Raw genomic sequence first — 22980 nt, 5'->3', positions numbered from 1 at the left:
TCGCCACCATAAGCTCAGTCCGGCAAACGATGAATGACGGCATGCGGCAAATTTAAAAAAAAAACTAAAAATACACCACACTGTAATCCCCGAAAGAAGTCACGTAAGAATCATCGGCACGGCCCAACAGAGAAGAGGCAAAGCAGATCTCACAATCGCCAAAATACAGGAAATGTTTCACCATTTAAGCCACATTGTAAGACGCCTATGCAGGGGAAGTGCAGGGATGACAGAAAAATGACAAAGCCTTTGTGCAGGCACTGATCATGAGCCGACTGTCGTACAGTCTGCACTACCAGCAACTACTTACCCGCACTGAAGAAGGCCACATAAACACCACCATCAGGTCAGCATATAGGGCTGCCCTTAACCTCCCTGTTTTCACGATCACCGCAAGGTCCTTTGCTGGTATCTTATACCACCTTTGACATCATACAGGCCACTCTCCTAGCACAAAAGGAGTGTCTAGAAAAAAGAAATTGGGGATGGGTCGTCCACTAAAATGTAGGCACAGCTCCAGAAAAAAAAAAGGCTGGGAGTCACGATGAATATGTAACCCACCGAGCGAATTTCGATAAAAGCGCTCCCCCTACTGAAAAAAACATAGATCCAAACCTACGCGAGGACAGGCGACAAGCCAGGATCAAATTCCCTTATTATAGAAAGTTCCAAAAACATGAAAACAACAGTATACACCGACGCCGGGACGTTCGAAAGTACAACGGCAACAATTGTCCTACTGGAGTACCGTGACAATCCCTGGAATTGCACTACTTTCCAACACACTGGAATTGAATCCTCTTTGCGATCCCTACACCGGAATAGTGTCGAATAGATGCTTAAACACTCAATGGGCCATTAGTCTCCTAGCTAAAGGAGACGCACGTACACGTGGACGTAAGGGTCTGGAATGGAGTGACGCCGCCGATCAAGATCCACTCGAACTCGCATACTGTGCTCCCTGTTGACCACGGCTATCGCACTCCCCTCTCTGAAAAATATGGAAAACGACTACTCATCCTACACATAGGAACACCATCCTTCCCCGCTCCACACGGGGATCTCATCACTCAAGAATTGCAAGCTCTGCTCCGCATACAAGCCAGCGTATATATCCACAAATCTAGATGGGCGAAGATGTTTGGTAGGAAATGTCCGACGTTATCTTAAAACTGCTAAATACGGGCAAGCGCCCACTCTTTTCTGCGAAACCTGGTCATACCCAAGGATACACTCGGGGGTAAACAACACAAACATTGCATATCCAACGGATATCGATACATGACAGGCTGCCCTGACCAGTTTGTCACCTCAAGATCCGAGTGAGCCGATTTTGGGACAATAGTATTCAGGTTCAACCCATAGGGTCTACGATCTCTTTACCCACTTTTCCCAAACTTTCAATAAATCTTACTCAACGAAGACACTTCTTTTTCTCTCTCTCTTTGTTTGTATACAGTAAAACTGAGAATTTAAGTCAGGCTACCCCGATAAACACGTTTAAACTTTGACCCTGTGGCTTTGTCTTTCGAACTGACCAACATCCCGGAGGCGCAATTTTTCCATCTTTGCACCATTTTTAGCCGAAAACTGTGTACAAATGTCCCATGGAGCACACGCGTAAGGGGTGTTTTGGCTAAAGAAGAGTGGAAGGGTGAAAAAAAGGTGTGCTTGTAAACACCCTAAAATGAGGGTGTAAGGTTCCTTAAAAAGGGTGTGGGCAGCGCAGATACGCTGACAATGTGGATCGGCTGAGCGCACAGCACGACACACAGACACGTTCAACACGCACAAGTCACACTTGAACCACAAATGGCTGAGCACGAGGTCGCGGGTTCGATTCCCGGCCGCGGCGGCCGCTTTTCTGATGGAGGCGAAAAGCAAAAACGCCCGTGTGTACGAGATTTCGGCGCACGATAAAGATCCCCAGGTGGTCAAAATTAATCCGGAGCCCTCCACTACGGCGCGCCTCATCGCCTGCGTTGCGTCGGCGCGTTAAACCCCACAATCAATCAATGAACCACAAATGAATTGAGCAAGAAAAGTAACAGGATGCATAGGCAGAACAACAATATGCTTACTTAGAAATAGATCTGCTCTTCTCCGCCGCAACCGTGCTACTCCTACTTTTGAACTCATATGCCAATAAGGCGCACGCACAGTCTCTCTCCATCCTTTGTGACCTCATTCTTCGTCATATTATGACCCGAACTGGCACGCCCACGGTCATGTGTGTTGCGCCTATCCTGACGTAAACCGTATTTACTGGACTTGTCCTTGCGCAAGGCGATCGCCCTACTTCTTCAACCACACCTTTACCACACCACATCCCATACTCATGGGAAAGCTGGGCAGCTCCTCCGCCTGATCTTCGCCCCATCCTTTGGCTCCGCCTCGCCCGGCACATTGCCAACGTGCGGGGCACTGACTCCGGCGGAGTACCCGTCTAAGCGCATTCCCGCCCCCTCAGAACCCCAATTTCGGCAGCCGAGACATCGGCCGCTTCAAATAGGTTTATCTCTCACTCTCTCTTTCGACATTGGGGCTGTAACGAAATATCAGCCAAATTGGTGATATTACTGTCGATTCCTCACTCATCATTACACGTACGTTAATTTATCGCAAATAATCACATAGAGCGATCGTCATGTAATGTAATGCCTGCACAAGGTGGCAGTGCGTGCATTACGTCCTGAATCACGAGCGCGGATCTGCACCACGCGGAATTCTGACTTCGTCCGGCTCACAACTTCACCTGACATAAAAAAAAACCATAACAATCAAGACCAATATCAGGAGAGAGACCTCAAAGGCTCTAGTAAACTACCGAGTGGGTGTATGCAACCTTAGCCCCCCTCCAACCCCCCCTCCCCCTCCCCCTTCCCCCCCCCCCCCGAAATAAGATCCTGGCTACGCGCTCGTTGCTGATACACAGTGACCTTTGGAGTGGTCCGTGGAATGGAAGCACCCATGACGATTCCGCGGCTGTGTGCCCGTTTTTCAACCCATGAGAAAACCGGTGCAGGTTTGTGGTGGTGGCGACGTTTCGGCTTTTCTGGTGCTCTACCCGGAGCGTCAGCTGGAAGTGGTGTCGCACGGCATTTAATCATCTTTTCGCTTGCGGGGGAAATCACATATAGCTGGAAGACCACGTGCTGAAGTCTGTATACTTGCTGGTCGAGGACATTGGCGGATCCAGAGGGGGGGTCCGGATGTCCTGACCCCTCCCTTAAAGGGACCCTGCAACACTCTTTGAGCAGTGGAAGTAAACCTGCGCGACGTTTAGATTACACTGCCAGGAATACCTGAGCCAAATATTACACGTGCACGTGAAGCGATGAGCGCGCAAATCGATGTGAAAGACGCGGAAAAACCAACCGCTCTCTCTTCAGTTGTCCTCATTATGCAACCCCTGGCATGGCCTAAGGGACGTCACATAGGCCATGGCTGCCCGATCGGCTGTCACTGGTCAACTTCGCGGCTAGATTCCCCCATTTCCGTCGTCGTCATCACTGTGTACGAACCTCTTCTGTGCCCATGGGCGTCCGAAAGGGGGGCCAAGGGGGGGCAACTGCCCCCCCCTTGGATATCGGGATATTTTTATGCACTACAAAAAAGCTGCACAGCTTGATTGGCCCATAATTAAGATACCCTACCCTGAAGGGCGGAAGAGAGGAGAGAATGACACCGACGTTCTCTCCTTTGTCCCGTCCTTTAGCGCAAAGTTTCTTTAATTATCTACGTGAACCAATTAGCCCAACAATCCACGCTACTCAAATGATTAACACACTCAAGTGCTGCGTATAAGTATGGAACGCCCTTCAGGACTGTGGTCAACATTGCATTTTAGACAGTGGGGCTCTCCGGTTTACAGTCTCGGACTCGCCACGGACTCCCCGAGAAGCAGTCCGGCATTCGATTTTCCCATGTATACCTATGGCTTCGGAGAATCCTAGGACTACCCGCGGACTCTCCGCGGTGTGTCCGAGACTGTAACTCGAAGAGCCGCACTGGCTAACGTTGCCGGTCATGTGACGGCAGTGAAACAGACTGCGTGTGCTGGCTATTGAAGATAGCGAACAAATCTGAAAGGTTTGACGTTTGTTTGCTTTTTTTTCATAAACTCTAGATTTATGCAGTCTTACCGCAAGAACATCAGTTTTTGGACAAATTTGCAGCTATATCTAGCTTAAAATCTTCACCGCTACACTTAGTAGGGAGAGTGTAACATGCTCCCGTGCCGTCCCATCACCTTGCACACCCTTTCCTTCAAAATTGCGAAATGTTGGCACCACCCAAGCCCCAATACAAAACCTATAGATGAGCCCCTCAAAACACTTGTACGCCTGTAGTGCACTGAAAGTCAGGGAGGCCAGTAGTATCTTTATTCTGTGAGCCATTTCAACAGACTTCATCACACATGTCATCTCGCGATTTGCCCAGAAAAACCCGATGCGTCTGCAGCTGCTATTCAAGGAAGAACGACGGAGTACAGTTGTATGTATGTGAACGTATTGTGCTGTGTGCTGGTGATCAGTTGGCGTGAGTCGAGAACCCCCACGTAGCGAGACTGACCACTCTTCTTTACAAAGTGACAGTAACTTTTCGCATTTTCTTTATTAACTTTATTTTTTTTGTTCGGTAATAAAATCCAATGTACATTCTCCAAGACTGGTTCTAATTCGCTGTTTGTACGCTTTGTAACCACAAATGGCACCTTTTTGGTGCTATCCAACCGTACCCCCCCTCCCCCCCCCCCCCCATGCTAATGGATGCCCCCCCTTGCAAAAAGTTCTGCGGACGCCCTTGTCTGTGCCTGAACCTGTAGGAACAGTTTTGCCGTTTATTTTGTGTTTTGAGTGCGCGCGGAGTTTGAGTGATGAGCTCAATACTTCCCTTTCAACGGGACCACTCGACTACAAACGTTTATTGCTTGGATAACACCGATCCCTGCTCTTCAGGCTGACGCTCAAGTTAACACCTTGGATGAGCTTGTCCATCAGCGTCGGTCCGCCCGCATGCATAAACTCACCTTTGTTGCTGAGGCAGCGGCGTTAGGAAACTACATGGGTCGTTCGCTACCCACATCTCTAACCTGCGCCGTTACCAGGCCACCTTGGCTAGGTGACCGGCAACAGGCCACTAACGCGACCGCACGATCGGTCCAACGGACATTCTGACACGCTGTTCCCGGTTGCACAAGAACTGGCGGCTGATTCTCAACCCCAGGTGGTGCAGGCATTTGTGGACGCTGGGGCCAAGGGCGACGTGGTGACCACAACACTCCAATGTCCTTCCCAACCAGAGTCCTGTCAAACGTGCTTCTACGAAACACGCCGTACCCTGCCGTCTATGCTGGCCGAGCTTACGGCCATCCGGGACGGCTTGCAAGCACTAACTGCTGCACTTCGTCAAGCCCCTGGAGGTACTACTTTACAAATTTACACAGACTCCACGGCGGCCATACGTGATTTACGTCGAGTAAATAACAACTCAGCTGTCTCGAGGGACATTCACGACATACTGGACACGTACCCCTGCCCTTTGCGGCTCTCGTGGGTCCGGCGAAATACTCTCCCCGCTCACATTGCGGCGGATGGTGCCTGCCACACTGCATTTATTCCACGACCATTGCCTTTACTGCCACTAGACACCCCAGAACAGTTTCTCCAAAGGAAAGAAGATCTTCGTCGCGCCACACGAGCTCTTATTCCACCGTGTGGAACGGACCTCCCTAGCAGACTCGCTCGCTGGGAGGAGGTCTTGCTGCGAAGACTTCGTGTTGGTGTAGCCCTCTCTCCCGCCGTTACCCGGGAATGGCCACCACGTTACCATGCCCCGTTCGCACAGAACTGCCCCTTTTGCATGGCTCCTGCCGAAGGGGCGGACACTGAACATTTGCTGTGGACTTGCCCTTCATTGGAAGCGGCGAGAACAAGACACCTCCGAGGCACAGGCCTCCACCCTGGCAGACCACCTGACCTTCATCGGTGGATTTGGGGACCTCATCATCGCTCTCTGCTTGAGTTTCTTCGCGAAACGGGGGTTAATCTATACCTGTGACGCAGTATTTTATGCCAACGGGCATACTATGGCAATAAAAAAAAATTGCTTCAAAAACGCCCTACCAGCCCGAGCGCGCACTTGCGAGCAGGCACCCATGCCTGCTTTTTTGTGGCACCAGACCGGAAATATAGGCCCATCCGCGTTGCGGAGAAAAGGAGAAAACTACCCGCATGTGACATATCGAAGGCCGCCGAAGAGAACGCCGCGAGCCGCCCTCCTCTCCGGGAGAGAGCGCGCAGCTTTCGTCGCGTTGTCCGCGGTCGAGTTGAGAGGGAACGATTATGCGCGATTTCTCATCGCGCGTAGTTTCGTTAATTATGAACGGATTTTCATAATTCTTGCGGTAGGAGATTTCTGGGACAATAGACTTTATCCCAAAATACATTACTAGTAGTCGATGGCAAGTGTTGCACGGTCCCTTTAATTTTTGAATTTAAACCTCCAAGAAGATGACCACTCAGGTCACAGAAAAAGAAAAAAGTGAATTGATGATGTGTATTCCTTGTGTTTTTGCTTTCCCGAAATTTCAGTGAATAAATAAGGCTCCTTCCCTCCTCCTCCTTCTTCTGCTTATCATCATCATCATCACTGATAGGAGCTGACCCCCCTCTCAGAAAAATCCTGGATCCGCCCCTGGTCGAGGATAGTATGTTGTAACGCTGTCAGGCCATCTAATCTAAGGCGATCTACTGTAACATTGAAATCGAGGCTTCGACGGACGCCCGTCTGGTCGGGAATGACACTGAAGTACATAATAAAGAATACGCCGACCACCAGAGAAAATAAAACAATGACGTTTCGGCACCCCGAACGGGAGCCTTGTTCACACTCTGTGAACAAGGCTCCCGTGAGTGTGAACAAGGCTCCCGTGAGTGTGAACAAGGCTCCCGTTCGGGGTGCCGAAACGTCATTGTTTTATTTTCTCTGGTGGTCGGCGTATTCTTTATTATGTACTTCACTACTGTAACATTGTCAGGCCATTCGTGACTCTAAGAGACTAATACCCTGCTGGAAGCGACGAGCATTAGTGGGTGAGAGCGCCGTGCAGGGAACATACGGTGACAGAAATGGGATTCAAAGAAGCCGTAAATCCACCTCAAATGTAGCCTTACGGTGGCACTTGAGGTGGATGTCAAATTTTCCTTCGCAGTACGATGCAGGATGTTTCATTCTGGATCTGAAGTTCCGTTCTTCACCTGAATCGGAAAAACGGCCGCAGCGACCGGGATCGAACCCGGGTAGCCGTATTCAACAGTACATCGTCGCTAAAGCAATGCCAACACCTGATATATTAACATTTAGCAAATCGCAATTTTTCGTGCCCGCAGTTAGAAATACCAAGAAATTGCTGAGCGCGCGGACGGGAACGCGGGCTTCGCGGCGACCGCCCAGGAGTTAACAAAACCAAGAAAATACCTGTCGCTTGTGTGTGCGCCCCTCACGGTGACCACCCAGCGTCCCTCCTGGCGCACGTTTGTAAAGCCAAGCATACCACATAGTAAAATTGGCAACAAAAAAAAAAAAAAAACTCCAGCGTTCGCCGTAACCTTGGCAGCGCTTGCTTGGAACGAGAAGCACGTCATAACGTACGCCCATCCAAGGAGATGTCCAATGATTACCATTTCCAAAAAATGAAGGAAGCTCACACTTAGACCAACAATGATAGATTAAAGGTCGTTGCGGCAGCGAAGGAGAAGCAATTCGGCTGCAATCGTTGACTTAAACCGTCGTGATGGTCGTGAAGGTTGCGTACAGCTTCGCTACCTTCAAGTCTTACGCGTTAGTGTGAGCTTCCTTCATTTTTGAAATCAAATCATACTTTATACAACATCGTTCTCCGTGATGCTGGCAACATGGACAAAATATTATGCACCCCTCCCGCTAACGAAGAGGATGGTTGAACGCGAAGCTTTTTCTGGGGTGTTCCTTAAGAGTGTCGTCTGACTTCGGACTTTGATTTGTTGAGCGTTGGCTCTGACTCGCAAGCAGTTTGGACTTTTGATCGCAGTGTCTTTGAATTTCACCCTGGGATAAAGGGCTCCGCTAGAACCTCGCGCTAAACCTACAAACGGAGTGAAGACGTCGGGTGTGGCTCGCCACATGTAAATATTTTACTCAAGCAAGAATATAAGCCAGAAGAAACGCGAGGAAGACAGGGCACGGGAGACAACAAGCAGTCGACACAAACTCGGAAGAATTAGGTAGCGTTCGCAGACAAGTCTCACTCAAAGGAAATGTTAATGGACTGGCCTCAGCACACTCGATGCAAGTCAGTCACACCATCCACTTATGTCGGTGACTTGGGAGCTGAAGGGACCCGCGGTGAGATCTTGAGTGCTTGCGGCGGCACCTCGAGCCTACGCCGCGAGCCCCCTTGGAGACACAAATGGCCAGGACTTCCGGGAACACCCAGGCAGGATACACCAGAACAGGCCCGGGTGTTGGAAAGGCGTTCAAGACTACGGAGCCCGGCACACCACAGCCGCCTTGATGCGATTCCGAAGCCCTATCTCCCGCGCGCGCCTTCTTTCTCGTCCTCATCCTCATTAGAGGCACATATCTTGTTTTTACTCGCTTCGTCAACCCAACGGTGTAAGAATATTCTTACACCGTGGTCAACCCTAAACTGCCACGAAAGGTCGCAGCATACCACCACACACTCTGCGCCATTCGATTTCGCACGAAGTGTCGCGTTCAACCATCGTCGTCGTTAGACGGAGGGGTACATGCTTTTTCGGTGTGATTTTGCACGTCCATCCACCGCTCTCCAAGTACAAACTGCTTCGATAGTGTCGCAATAACGTAATGGGATAGACATTTGCTTCCACCGCCTTGCCAGATGTGCCTACCCACCACCGCACCAGAAGCTCACCCGAGAGGAGGCTGTAGCCTGGCGGCAACTACAGACTAACAGAAACCAATAGCACCTTAGAATCACACACGCCATGGTCAATACATCCACCAACATTCCCACACTGCAATGAACACCCAACACTGTACCATACCACGTGGACTTGCCAGAACACACCAGCAGCCCCAATTATTCGCACCCCCACCCTCGAGCAGTGGGAGGCCGCGCTGTGCAGCTCGGAACCTGAGGCCCAGCGCCAGTAGGCAGACCGGGGGCGCAGGATAGCAGCCGCCGCAGGAACGCCGGGCTGAGGGCTTCTCCTAGTTTCGGGGGCGAACCTCTTCTCACTTGAAATACCTGTTTTACTACCACCGCCACCATATTGGCTTCGTAACGCGAGGGACAAGGGTTCGATTCCGACCACAGGAAGCGTTTCTTTTTTTCTTCCGCTTCACCCACGATCACCGTCGTTGTGAGAGAAAGTTGGCTTTCCTGCAGTGCATCTTCGATGCGACATACGCAGTCAGTGATACAAGAGAGCTTCGCTTTAAAAGCCCTCACGGGAGCCCGTACCGGCGTCCCCACAGGAAATCGGTATTCCTATAAAGTCAACGAAAGTTAGCCCAACCCAGCCTAAGTCAGCCCAGGTGTAGCTTCGGCGCGTTACACCCCACAATCAATCAAAGACCTGAGGAATTTAGTAGGGATGGCAACGTATGCACAAGCATTTGAACCCCGTAATTTGTGGGCGCACGAGAGATTTCCCAGGATTCTTTTTCGCGCTTGTCATAGATAATGTAATTCGGAGTTAGGTTTGATGGCTGTATGATAGAGTTGGTCGTTTTCTTTTGCCCCGAATAATAGCGTTCAAGCAAAATATTATCGTGAATAAATCCCACTTCTAGAATGGCACGTTTTGTAAAAAAATGATTCCATGGGGGCATTTAGCGATGCGTTGGAGAATAGGAGTAGCTTGTTGATATTGCGAAGAGTGACAGTAGGTTATTTGTGAAAGAAAAAGTGCGCTGTATATGACAAGCTTCATTCTTGTCGGGAGAACATTTCGCAGCCAATAGGCCGAACGTAGAAAAGCTTTTCTTGACCTTTTAATGGTTATGCAGCGTTTCAACGGGCTCATTCCACGTGATGTATACTTCAAATATGACACCAAGGATTTTCGTGGCGGGGCTATTTCATTGGCGAAATATCCAATCTGAACGGAGTTATCAATACTTATGGTTTGGTTTATGGCTCTGAAAAGCACGGCCTTTGTTTCTGCATGGGGTGATAGTTACTCCATTTAATTTACTCCATTTATTTGATTAAGAACAGGGCTAGAGGGACCTAGCAGCTGTGTAGTGTGGTTTCAGGTAAAAAAAAAGCTAGTGCCATCTGCATAAATAATATATTTCGGGGTGTCATCAATACTTATGTCTTTAATATAGCTGTTAAAAAGAAGTGGCCCATATTTGATGGCGTTTTCTACTAGGCATTTTATCGTTTATAAAGACTTGATGCGATAATGTTCAAGGTACGATTCTATTAATGCTAAGAACAGTCCCGTAAAAACTTGAGGCTTCTATTTTTTTTTTTAATAATGTGTACTGGTTAATGTGGTCAAGCTCATCAGAGAAATCTACGAAAATTACTAGCGCGAAGAGTTTTATTTCGATTTCTTGCAGAAGGAGCTCTCTTTGCATGAGGATCGGGCTGACTGTGTGGAATAGCCATTCTTCATTTTTTTTTTTTTTGAAGTTTGAAGTTCATTGAAGAGTAAGCATACATATAAATGAACAGATAAGCGGAGTACATGAGGAGGTCCCAGAGTAAGAAATTATAATAGTTAATGTTTTTTCGCAGAAGTTTGCCATTCTGTTGTTATTTTTTCCAGACATTTTGAAAAGCGAGGTATAGGATTGAGGTGGGTCTGTAGTTGGACAAGTATTTTGCTATTGAAGAGTGACTTCTTCTCATTCAGTGAAAAGGCCACCTCAGACGTCTGTTGCATCAAAGCGGCTTCATAATCAGGGCTCCAAAGCGTTCCACTGCATGTGCCTCGCGTTAGTGGAAGACGAGGGAAGGACCGCGCTGCTGGGCAACGCCCAGGCGGTCGCTGCAGTGGCCTCACCAACACCCAACATGCCAACGTGAAAGCTTTAGAAATACCACCCGCTCCTGCCAAAATGTATTCGCGAAACTGGGAAACACATCCCGCGGCAAGTCTCAGTAACATCACTCGGAACGCAAAAACACTCGATCGAATCTTTTGCCGGACTTTTACTTTGGGAAGGGTTCACTGAAGCGGAAGTTCCCCTGAAGCGGAAGGTCTGCTGAAGCTCGTAGCGTGGGTGGTTGTGCTGCACAGGTGAGCGCCATGTGCTGGCACCCGGGGCCGGCGCCCCTGCTGGCCCTGGGATGGGACAGCGGTGAGCTGTGCGTGTGGGACGAGCGCCAGGCCGTGCTGCACGAGCCGCAGACGCAGCACAAGCGCGCCGTGGCGCGCCTCCTGTGGAACGGCGCCGGCACGCGGCTCGTGTCCATCGACGCCGTCGGCACCTGCATCGGCTGGAAGGCCTCGGGCCGGCCACCGGCCGCCTTCGCCGCCGCCTTCTACCACGAGCTCAGGGACTCGCTCGCCGACGTCGCCTTCAGGGACCGCCGCCCCAGTGCCACCTCGCCGTCCCACTCGTACGTCACGCTCTCCGAGGGTTCACGTACGCACTGACTGTCAGTGCCTCCTTGTTCCAGAGCTCAGCATGCATAACGCAATCAGTGAAACCACCAAGCTCAGTTCTTTCTCGCACGAAGCCGCACATGGGTGCAAGTGGTCACCACACAGCATGCAAGTGTCATTTAGATGGCCTTCGAGGGAGCAGGAAGCTAGTGAGCACTGTGGCAAAATGCCCGACAAATGTCGCGCAGCTCAAGTCACTCCGCAACAAATTGCGCAGTTTGAAAGCAGTTAAGGGCATTTGTTTACGATATTATCTCGTTACCAATAGGTTCAAACGGGCAATTATAAGGAATGGCGGAAACAAGCTACCATCAGAGGCTAAGCAACAATGAGAATTGCAGAAAACTCGTAAAATTATAGAATCTCATTTCATTGGGGGATAACGGCAGTTACACGCTGCAGTCTTTATTTATCTTTCTTTGTTCGTGCTTACTGTGTTTTATTCCTTCGAGGAACTGCGCTTTGGTAGAGGCGGTTCATGCTTGCATCGTTTGCGATACACTAGCGAGCCTCTTAGTTCTTCCACGCCTGTCTTCCTCACTGCATTTTACTAGCGAAAAATAGACACAGACAAAAAAGAAGCACACAGGACACTCGCTGAGTGTCCTGTGTGCTTCTTTTTCGTCTGTGTCTATTTTTCGCTAGTAAAATGCAGTGAGATAACCAACTAGCCCAACTTTATGCCTTAACTGTCTTCCTCATTCAGTCCCAACAGTACTTACTGCCTTGGGAAGCCTCTCGCTCGGCGCTAAACCTTGACCTCTCAATTTTGTCGGGAGAGCAGCACAAAAATATTTGAACAGTTCTACCGAATTACAAATAAGCGTCGCCCCCACCGTATTCGATTCGACGCACGCCATTCGCTCATTCGACACGGCAACTTCAAAAGTTAAGAGTATAGGTGAAATTCACCTCGAACGCTGTCCGTAGATGCATTTGTTTCCTTTGGGTGCATGAATCACTCGGCGGTCTTCAAAAAAAAAAATAGCTGTCCTTATTGGGGCCCCATTTTCGACTGTATAGCCTGTGCGTGAATAACCAACAGTCGACATTGACTACGAAATTGTTCTGATCAAGGCTGATATAGCATTAAAACCCTAAGAAAACTTGTATGCATTCCCGATGTATTCGATGAGGCGGCCGTGAAAGGCACTCTTCTTCCGCTGATAACGTGGGCCCCATCATTGATTTCCGGAGCTTACGTGAACTCGCCATCTTGACTGGAAGCGTTTTCTGATTGACTCTGAGTTGTGTCGCGTTCTTCTACCTCACCAAATGCCTGTGTATGCGTTCACAGTATTGAAGATGACGTTTAACTGTGCCAGTTCTTAGGTCTACCGCCTTAGAAACGGCCGCCGTTTTCGCGCAACGAATCGTACAAAACTACCCAAATCAATCATAACTACTAAGTCCAAGGCAGATCAGCATAAAAAGAACCTTTCAAGATTTATTTTTACAAGTATTAATACATCGCAGTTACTGTTTTGGTGTAACAGCATCACGACACCGCAGCACTGCATGAATCTTCATCACAAACAGCCCTCGGTGCAGAATCCGTGAGCCAGAAAGCTTGTGAGTCAGACGATTGAAAAAAAAAAAAAAAAAGAATCCTTACAACCGCACTGATAGAGTTCGAACTAAGGCGTACCAAGGGCCTAGAGTTCGAAAACTGGCCTATAGAGTTTTCTGTAGTAACAATGCCGCCCGCGTTATGTCGCTTTTTTGCAGTCCTTTATTTCGGTTTCTTTTCTGTTTGGCGCTTCTGTACATAGCCTTCTCTTGTTTTTGACGCGCTGAGGCAAAATGACGCGATAAAAAAATTAAAGCCAATTCCACGCCTGTCAAATTTTCTGAAACCGCGGAGCTCACTTCGGCACGCTGGCGGCCACTTCCCGCTGAGTCGGAGACGCTCACAACGCCACTCGCTGCGATATGTACTATCGGCGTCAAATGAAACGCGAACACGAAAATATGAACCTGAACACACAAATAGCGCAATTTCTTTCCATGCAAGCCAAAATGACGCGTGGCTCAGTTACAAAAAGAAAGTTGGGAAATGGGGATTTCAAATATACCAGTAGCAGGACATTATATGAACTCTACGAAAAGTATTTTTCAATTTTGCACGTTCTGGTTCATTATTCCGTGCTCGCGTTTCATTTGACGTCGATAGTACGTACTCGAAGCTCACCCATGGAGGTCTAATAAATTACGTATCAGTGCATTTATAGGGGGGTAGACATGCGGCGCGGGCCCCGGCACACGAGCCGAGATAGCGCACTGCACGGCTGTCGAAGTGGTGGCGACATCTCTCGGCCCAGCGGTGTACCTTCGCCTAGCGGGACGAGCATCAACGGACGTTGCGTCTCTCTAAACAGGTCCGCTGTAGAAACTAGGCGTCGCAACATGGGACAGGCCTCCGGGATGCCCCGGACACGAACGGGCTGGTGCTGCTGCAGTGGTTTAGAAAGTTTGGCAAGCTGGAAACCATTCGTCTTCGATTCAAATGCCAAACAAACGCAAGAAAGGAGAGAAAAGGCTGGGACGAGCGCTCTGGCGGAATTAAACATTTTATTCGTGAAAAAATATATACAAAGGCGTGACGGTTGTCTGTGCGAGGCCGCACAAAACTGGTAAAACAAACAAAATCACATGGCCACAGCGCCTTCAAAGTACAAGCTTACAAAAATTCGCATGAGAAACATCAATCGTACTGCTATAATTGCCAAGGAACTCATTATTGGCAAGGGCATTTTTTATGCAGTGTACCTGCACGCGCCACATAGGTACCGAAATATACTAATGCCCATATTATCTTGTTTGGTGACTTTAATTTTCCTAGTATTGACGATAACTGTTTACGGAGCATTGCAGAGTGAGCCAAGTGAATTTTTTAACGTTTGCTTATACTTTAATTTAGCTCAAATTGTATTCAATCCCAACCGCGTAACCAAAAACTGTAAAAGCATTTAGGCCCTCGCTACTAACCAGCGTTCCTTGAAGTCCAAAATCTATTTCGTACTTGCCGGAAGTAAGCGACCACAAAGTAATACAAATCAACTTTCTAATTACTCCCCTAAAACAACAACCCACCAAAAAGATCATACGACGGTATGGTAAGAGAAACTAGGCTGCAATAAACAACTAGCTAAACCATTTCTTCTAGTAGGCCTCATGCGCTACCCAGGCGGCGTCACAGGGAAGGAGGCCTTGGGTAGTAGAAGCCTCCGCGTTTCCCACATGTTTGTATTGCTGTTCAACGCTCATGAGCGCGGCGCTTTCGATATTCTTTCGGCACTGGCTCTAGCCCACCACCACGATAAAATATATTCTTGGTCAATCCATTTAGCAGCAAATAAAAATTATTTGGCGTTCAAAATTGGTTTACAACGTCAAGGAAACCGCAGCGTAGTGACGGAACTCTCCCCTTCGCAAGTGCATCGATGGTCCTGTGATGTACTAAGGCTTGACGTTGGGATAGCGGAGTACGCATAATTAAGCTTCAAAAACAGCGCAGAGACGAGGGCGCAAGAAGGGGCAAACTAGAGCGCTGAGGATCAACTGGAGAACGATTTATTACAAAAACATTAAATACACGGTGAAACAAAGAGAGCAAGCATGCGTCCGTTCAAGGAAAAGATATCACTCCATATATACAATGAAAGCTTACATTAATTATAAAACAACCAAATGCAAATTGTAAAGGCTGCTATCTAGTGCAAGTTCGATTGAACTGGATAAATATGCGACCTCTAGTTCTAAAAGTGCAATCGTTGGCGTGCTCCCCGAATGCCAATCACTTAGGCCTCCAAAATTTCCCTGTAGCGAGTGTCTCGATAACGTTTCAAAATGGGCGTTTCTTTATGCTTTGTGTGGAAATCACTTTTCTCATATTGCTTGCAATGTGTTGCAAGATTACTGCCAGTTCCTATGCGCATAGTGTAAGCGTGTTCCCGAAGGCACTCATTTACACACCTATCCATCTTGCCTACGTAAACTTGTCCGCGTGAAAGTGGGATTTCTACACCACATAGTCTGCACATTTCACATACAAGTTCTCACACTTTTTCCCATATATGACTCTTTGGCCCTCGTTGCTATTAGTTACCTCGGCGCACAAGGACGCCAGTTTGTTAGGCGCTGAAAAAACGGTCCACACGCCTGCCTTATCGCCGATCATCTTCAAACGGTGTGATACCACATGCACGTATGGTATAACGTTTAGGCGACCATTACATTTTTCTTCTTGAAACCGGTTTGTTGCCACGTTAGCGTTGACCATTTCAAGGACGTTTTCTGCAGAGCTGCGGAACAACGGAATAGGGTAGCCTGCGTCTCTGAGTCGGTTGTGTGGGCCGATCATTGTGTACGGACAGGGTGTTATTACTGAGTTCTTTGACGCGCTTGCGCAGAAATAGCGCCTGCAGTCTTGGTTGTCATTCAACTTCTGTCGAGGCAGTTTCAGAAGCATGGGTAGGGATTCCGCCCGAAGTAGCCGCAGCGAGTCCGCTGTTGGGACGTAGAATATATAGTCAACATCGGCAGAAGACTCGGCGGCAAACCCAGCCGAAAGAAACTGTTTGGTTTTCTCACTTCAACTTGCCTAGGAATCTTGCGCAACTTTTTTGCGTCGCACTTTGAGTGAACAAGACAGCATATTGTTGCGTGCAGCTGTTCAAGGTTGACAGCTGCAGGGAAAAGGCAATTTTGGTTCATGTGGTTCCTCTTGATTCGGCACGCGGGCAGTGGCTCAAAAAGATATCCCCGAGATAACTGCGCATGCGGTTCCCATCGTAGGCCCTGAACAGGGGTAACTGTCGCATATCCAACACTGCTATTTATAGGGATGGAAGGTCACCTCGAGGAAGTTTCAACTAGCGTGGGTGGCACACTTTATGTGAAAGAGCCGCAACCCGTGAAAAAGTTTCCGTCGACTTGTGATTCCTTCACTGGAAAAACGTTTTGCTTCCGCGCAAGAATAGCGCGCTGCCCCAATCAAAATGGCCAGGTCGGAACTGCTAAACATAAACTAAGGTTCTCCTGTCAAGTTTTGCACGTGCGCAAACGAGCTTCCTGCAAAAAGAAAGCTCCTCAACGTACAGCCAAAGTCGATAAAAGTCCTGAAAGTGTGAATTAACGGAAATGCTCAAAGCAAGCTAGCCGAGAAGGCCGACAATACCAGTGTAGTTTAGTTGTGTACGTTGACGTCTGCGCAGCTAAGGGGCGTATCGGGACTGAAATTTGTTGGTATTGATTGGAAGGACCGCTACATTTATGCCAGCAGTCGTAGGTCCGGTATTAAATTTAGCGCCACCTGACTGGGCGCGCCGTCCCTACCCACTAATTTTTTTTTGCACAGCTGGTTCCCGTTGTAGCCGGCTGCTATGGGCAGTCCGCCATCCATAAAGCCGGTCATGGCAAGAACAAAACTCGAGTATGTTTCGCTAATTGGGAACCCACGACAATCATGTCTTCCAGACGACCCTGAGTTACTCCAAAACCGTGCAGCTAGATTCATCTATAGTTGGTAATCTTATGACATGAACGTGTCATCACTGAAAGAGGAGATGTGGTGAGTAAGCACTCCCTAGCAGCATTAGGTGCATGCTGGTTTCCGTCTGTGCCCGCCGTGTGCCCCGGTGTCCAGGCAAGATTCACTCGCAGGCCTTGCTCTTTCGCAACATGGAGTTACCGGTTTTCTTGTTGGTGGTCATGTTAGTTGGGAACGCCTTGGCTTAGCTCCTGTAAGGCAGTGTGCGAATCCGCGATGATCCGAAAATTGGTGTTGCCTAAGCATGTCTTGAAATATGTCCCCTGTACTGTCGGGTTGTTTGGAACACTCCAACAGTACAGGGGACAAATTTCAAGACATGCTTCGGTTACAATGTATCTCTACAATTTATCTCTATCACTATGGTTTAATGTATCTCTAAAACGTATCTTGAACAAAAAGAAGCGGCTGTTCCGGCAAGCTACGAAACGCAACACGAGTGATAACTGGCGTGCATATCATGAGATTGCCGCACTGTTTAAAAATTCCATCAAAGAAGCTAAGCGCTTTACTTTTACACCACTCTGCCAACTCTTTTGTCTGATAATATTAAAAAAATTTGAATTTCATCAAGGGCTCTGAATATAACACTGTATCGTTAACTGATGTAGATGGTGCTATTGTTACACCTGAAAAATGCTGTTCTGTACTTAATGACGTGTTTTCTAAATCATTTTCGAATAACCTTTTAACCTTGCACTTCTTTACCTGAACCTGCTAAGATGAACTTCTCGGTAATGGAGCCCTTGATTATTGATTATGATGGTGTCGCGAAGTTGATCCGTAATTTAAAAATTTCTTCTTCAGGAATAGATCGCATCAATTCAAAGTTCTTGAAAAATACTGAAGTGTACTCATGTATAATTGTGAGCAATATTTTTTCGCAGTCTCTTTTGTCATGTTCTTTGCCGAAATATTTTAAAGACTGCAAGGTGGTTCCATTGTTTAAATCTGGCGACGTGCATTCACCTCTAAATTACCGTTCTATTTCTATAACAAGTGTTCCATGCAATATTCTAGAGCATATAATATACTCCATGCTTACTAACTTTCTAGAACCAAATTCATTCTTGTCATCCAGTCACCACGGCTTCAGTAAATCATTGTCTTGTGATACCCAGCTTATTTCATTTACGCATGACATTTGTGCCGCGTTAGATAATGGATTTCACATTGACACCATCTTCTTAGACTTTTCTAAATCATTTGATCTTGTTTCTTACCAATTACTTTGTCATAAATTAGTGCCCTCAACATTGACCCTAATATTATCTTGTGGATTGAAAACTTTTTCTCTAACCGCACACAATTTGTCTCTGCTAACAATTTTGATTCGGCGCTTTGTCCTGTCACCTCCGGGGTTCCGCAAGGCTCTGTTCTCGGACCTTTGCTTTTTCTGATCTATATTAATGACTTGGCTAACTCCGTAACATCCCTAATAAGGTTATTCGCCGATTATTGTGTCATTTACCGTGTAATATCATCAAATTCTGACACTCTAACATTAGTCTGACCTAGATAAGATTTCTACTTGGTGTAATACTTGGAAGATGCATCTTAACACCCAAAAGTGCAAACTAATGAGAATTTCCCGCAGTACTGCTCCGCCTAACTTACACAATTATCGCATTATGGATTCTGCACTCGAAGAGCTCACCTCTTATGAATACTTAGGCGTCTACATAACATCTAACCTTTCCTGGCAAACTCACATTAACCATATCACTAACAATGCGCCTACCGCATGCTTGGTTACCTCCGTCGCAATTTCTCTATGCCCCCAATTAACGTAAAGCTACTTCTCTACAAAACACTAATACGCCCTAAGATTGAATATGCCTCTTCTGTCTGGGACCCTGGAGTAGAATATCTAACAAATGCAATAGAGTCTGTTCAAAATCGTAGTGTACGTTTCATTCTTGCTAACTACTCTCGTACAGCAAGTGTAACATCTATGAAGGCTACCTTAAACCTTCGTCTCCTCTCACACCGTAGGAAACTAGCCCGATTAGTACTACTGCACAAAATTTACTATCCCAATTAATTACGAAGTCAATTTTTCTCTGCCCCTTCATATATATCGTCTCGAACTGATCACCTCCATAAATTGTTCGTTCCGCACTACCACTCGAATTCATTTTTCTACTCCTTTATTCCAAAAACCACCACTGCATGGAACCACCTCCCCGCCTCAGTTGCTAGCATAACCGATTTGTCTGCATTTAAAAATGCTATAGAAAAATACTTTCGTTAATCCGCGTTTTTGTTTTGTTTTTGTTTTTTCTCGATTTTTCCTGTTTTTGGTATCCTTTCCTGTGTTTGCATTATGTGTGAACTCCACTCCCTTCTGTAAAGCCTTCGGGCCTTGAAGGTACAATAAATGAAATGAAATTAAATAAATGAAACAAGACAAATTCGGTTATGTGAAAGGTCGCTCAAAGGAAGTTACGTGTAGAGAAAAATGTAGCTCTTGGTTTTGGGCTACCACCATTACACGTACGGTTGTTTTGTAATCACCCGCATGTAATGTGTTCTCTTCGCCTGGATGCGTACCATCAAAAGGCACTGCGTTCGGTTGAATGAATGTACTTGCGAGTGATCTCTGTGCCTGTTCACATTGTCTCTCGTGCTCCATTGTTTGGCGCTTTCAAAGCAATGATATCAAAGTTTCTGTGCATTCCAACTGTGCGCATTGCTTTCCTAACCAGCGTTCCAGCACTGGGCGCGGGTGGCGAGGAGGCGCTCCCGCCATCCGACAAGAACAGCGGAGCCGCAGTGCTGACGGACGAGGCAGCCGCAAACGATTTCTACGTCGGCTCGACGACGGGAGTCATCTACTTTGTCAGCGAGAACGGCAGCTGCGGGGACGTCTACCAGATGGACGCCGGTGTGGCGCGTCTTCTGCACGACGCCTCGAGAGACGCGCTGGTTGTGCTCACCGACACGCTGACCCTTGTCGAGTTCTCTGTGGCGGACGACGGGTCGCTCTCGGAGCAGAGCCGCTTCAAAGTTAGCGGTCATGGAGCAGAAACGGTGGTCACGTGGGTAGGCAGCCGGGACGGAATCGTTGCCATCGCCGCTGGGGAAGCCAGTGTTCGCTTGCTGAACTTGCAAACCGGAGAGACCACTGTACTCACGCTGCCGGAGAGAGGGGAATATGGAGAAGCCGTCTCGTGCCTCGTAGCAGATGCACACGGTAAGACCCTTCTTGTCGGTACGAATACCGGGCGAGTGGTCGTGTATTCACTGACAGAACACGACGGAGGTGCAACTCACTGGCTGTCGCAGCTGGCCGCGAGTTTGCGCAGCCCCGTGCGAGAACTAGCCTGGTCTGAGACTCATCGAATCGGGGGTGCCCTGACGGGGGAGGACCTGTTTCTTCTAGTGGAACAAGAAGCGCGCTTCGACTTCCGGGAAGGCCGCCTCGCTCTCCAAACAGCAGCCAAGCAAGTAATTATTGACAGTGTGTCGGACGGCAGCCAAATAGTTTTGCAAACCGAAATCCCCGTGAAGTCCATATTTGTCTGTCTCCATCACGTGGCCGTGTCTAACGGGAAGCGCTTGTTCTTTTACGAGACGCTTCCTGGCAGTAAATCGGCCAAATTTCTTGGAGCTATGAACACGGCCTCCGCACTTATTGGACTCCACGAAGCGAGCGTGTACCTTGTAGAAAACGGCAAATTACAGGCGAAAACTTTCCAGGGCATTCTAAAGCAAGCTATCCCTGTCTCCGAAGAAGAAGCAAGCGTCGTTTGCATCGATGTTTCAGGCATCTTCCTGGCTTTGGGTCTATCCAACGGTCGAGTTCGTGTATGGGACCTTAGCAGACGTGAGGCCAAGCTTCATGCGGAGCTTAAGACTCCCCTTGCTGCCAGACGAAAAAGCGAGTCGGCTCAAAGAATTTCCAGCGTAAAATGTAATTGTACAGGAACTAATGTGAGTATTCTCGTCGTCGGGGACTCCAATCGGAACCATAGGGTTCGCGGCGAAGGCTCCGTTCTCTTCGTATGGAGCATCGAGGATGACGTATTATTCGAATACGATTTTGATACCGGGCAAACCATGAATGGGAAAAATGGGGCCACGGTGAGCGGTACAGTGCGCAGTCGAGCACCCATCTCACATTACTGGGATGAAAGCGATCCCAGGCTTCTTGTTTGCGAGGCCCGGCACATAGATGGTAAAACAGACCTGCCAGATAATCAACGGCACAGTGTCGTGGTGGCGTCCTTGTTCGTAACCACGGAACACGGAATTTTGGAGCAAGACGTTTTTCCACTCAAAGATAGGTTCCGTTTAATGGGTGTCCAGGTACCTTTCTATTACCTGCTGGCTAAACACTCTACTGATGTCGACCGAACAGGCGCTGCGGTTAGAGTGGCGGGTTCGAAACATGTCTTCAAACTCCCGATGAGAGATTTTGTTGGCTTCGAAAACTGCGATGACAGCGTTCGTGAAGCCATCATGACGTTCAGTTATTTCATGACGTTACGGGACATGGATGAGGCTTTTAAGGCCATAAAAGCGCTCAAGAATGAGGCAGTATGGGAGAACATGGCCCGCATGTGTGTGAAGACTAAGCGACTTGACGTGGCCAGGATATGCTTGGGGAAAATGGCGCATGCGCGTGGTGCGTGGTCTGTTAGAAGAGCCATGGACAACGAACCTGAGCTTGAGGCCCAGACGGCTATCCTGGCCCTCCAGCTGGGAATGGTCCAGGAAGCGCAGTCCTTGCTGGAAAGCTGTGGCCGTTACGACCTGTTGGTCAGGCTTCTTGAAGACTCTGGTCAGTGGGAACGAGCTATCGAAGTAGCCAGAAGCCACGACAGAATTCGGCTGCGCGCCACGTACCACAACTACGCTAAGCACCTGGAGGCGTCTGGTGAGCTGGAGAAAGCGGTAGCTGCGTACGAGAAGGCCGAGACTCACCTGTTTGACGTGCCTCGGATGCTATTCGATGACCCGCAAGCACTGGAGCAGTATGTTCGCGCCAGCGGAAACGCAGACATGCTGAAATGGTGGGCCCAGTACATGGAAAGTGTCGGGGAGATGGAAGCCGCGCTGCACTTCTACGAAGCAGCGCGGGATTACCTGTCTCTGCTTCGCGTCCACTGCTACTTCGGAAACGTAGACAGGGCGTGCGAGATCGCCAACGAGACGGGAGACAGGGCGGCTTGCTTCCACCTGGCGCGCTACCTTGAGAACCAGGACAACGTTCTGCAGGCGGTGCACTTCTTCGCCAGGGCCCGAGCGTTCGGCAACGCGGTGAGGGTCTGCCGGGAGAACGAGATGGACGACCAGCTGTTCAGCCTCGCCCTGCAAGCGGGGCCCAAGGAGGCGCTCGAGGCGGCCCGCTACTTCGAGGAGAGGCCGCAGGACCTGGAGAAGGCGGTCACCCTTTACCAGCGGGGAGGATGGGCTTCCAAGGCGGCCGAACTGGCGCTGCAGGTATGTTGATGCTGTATATGGGCTGCGTTGATGCTCACTTTAAAAGATAATTTCGCTGTTAACTTCCTATTAGTGTTCAAATACATGCACCCTTTCACTCACTGCTTTTTGTAGTGTTTTCACCACCACTTGAGGAATATCAAACTTTGTGCACCGATGCCTTGTTGTATTGGTATTGAGGAAAAGCCGACAGCCAAAAGTTTTATGTAACTGGTCATTGGTTCAGGAAAATAGCCGAACAAAATAAAAGAAAAAATTGGCCGCGTATCTGCTCCTTTCGTTGCAAATGCCGTCAAAAGACGATAGTCTTTATCGGATTTTGCGAAGTAA

At 48.5% G+C, this 22980-nt stretch overlaps 1 protein-coding gene across 1 annotated transcript in view; it reads left to right on the top strand.

Annotated features, from left to right (window-relative positions):
* The window catches only part of LOC144176849 (intraflagellar transport protein 140 homolog), a 78939-nt gene that overhangs the window by 5199 nt on the left and 50760 nt on the right, over window positions 1–22980 (top strand). Inside the window, exons 2-4 of the mRNA XM_077705236.1 lie at window positions 11283–11583; window positions 19089–19112; window positions 19919–22650. Coding sequence (XP_077561362.1) covers window positions 11283–11583; window positions 19089–19112; window positions 19919–22650 — 3057 coding nt within the window. The remainder of the gene's footprint in view (window positions 1–11282; window positions 11584–19088; window positions 19113–19918; window positions 22651–22980) is intronic.

Source organism: Haemaphysalis longicornis, unplaced genomic scaffold, assembly GCF_048455015.1.
Source record: "Haemaphysalis longicornis isolate Haplotype H1 unplaced genomic scaffold, Haemaphysalis longicornis Haplotype H1 scaffold_1, whole genome shotgun sequence".
In the NCBI taxonomy this organism is placed as follows: Eukaryota; Metazoa; Arthropoda; class Arachnida; order Ixodida; family Ixodidae; genus Haemaphysalis; species Haemaphysalis longicornis.
The sequence above is the reverse complement of the archived record's forward strand: the minus strand, read 5'-3'. Positions and strand labels throughout refer to the sequence as shown.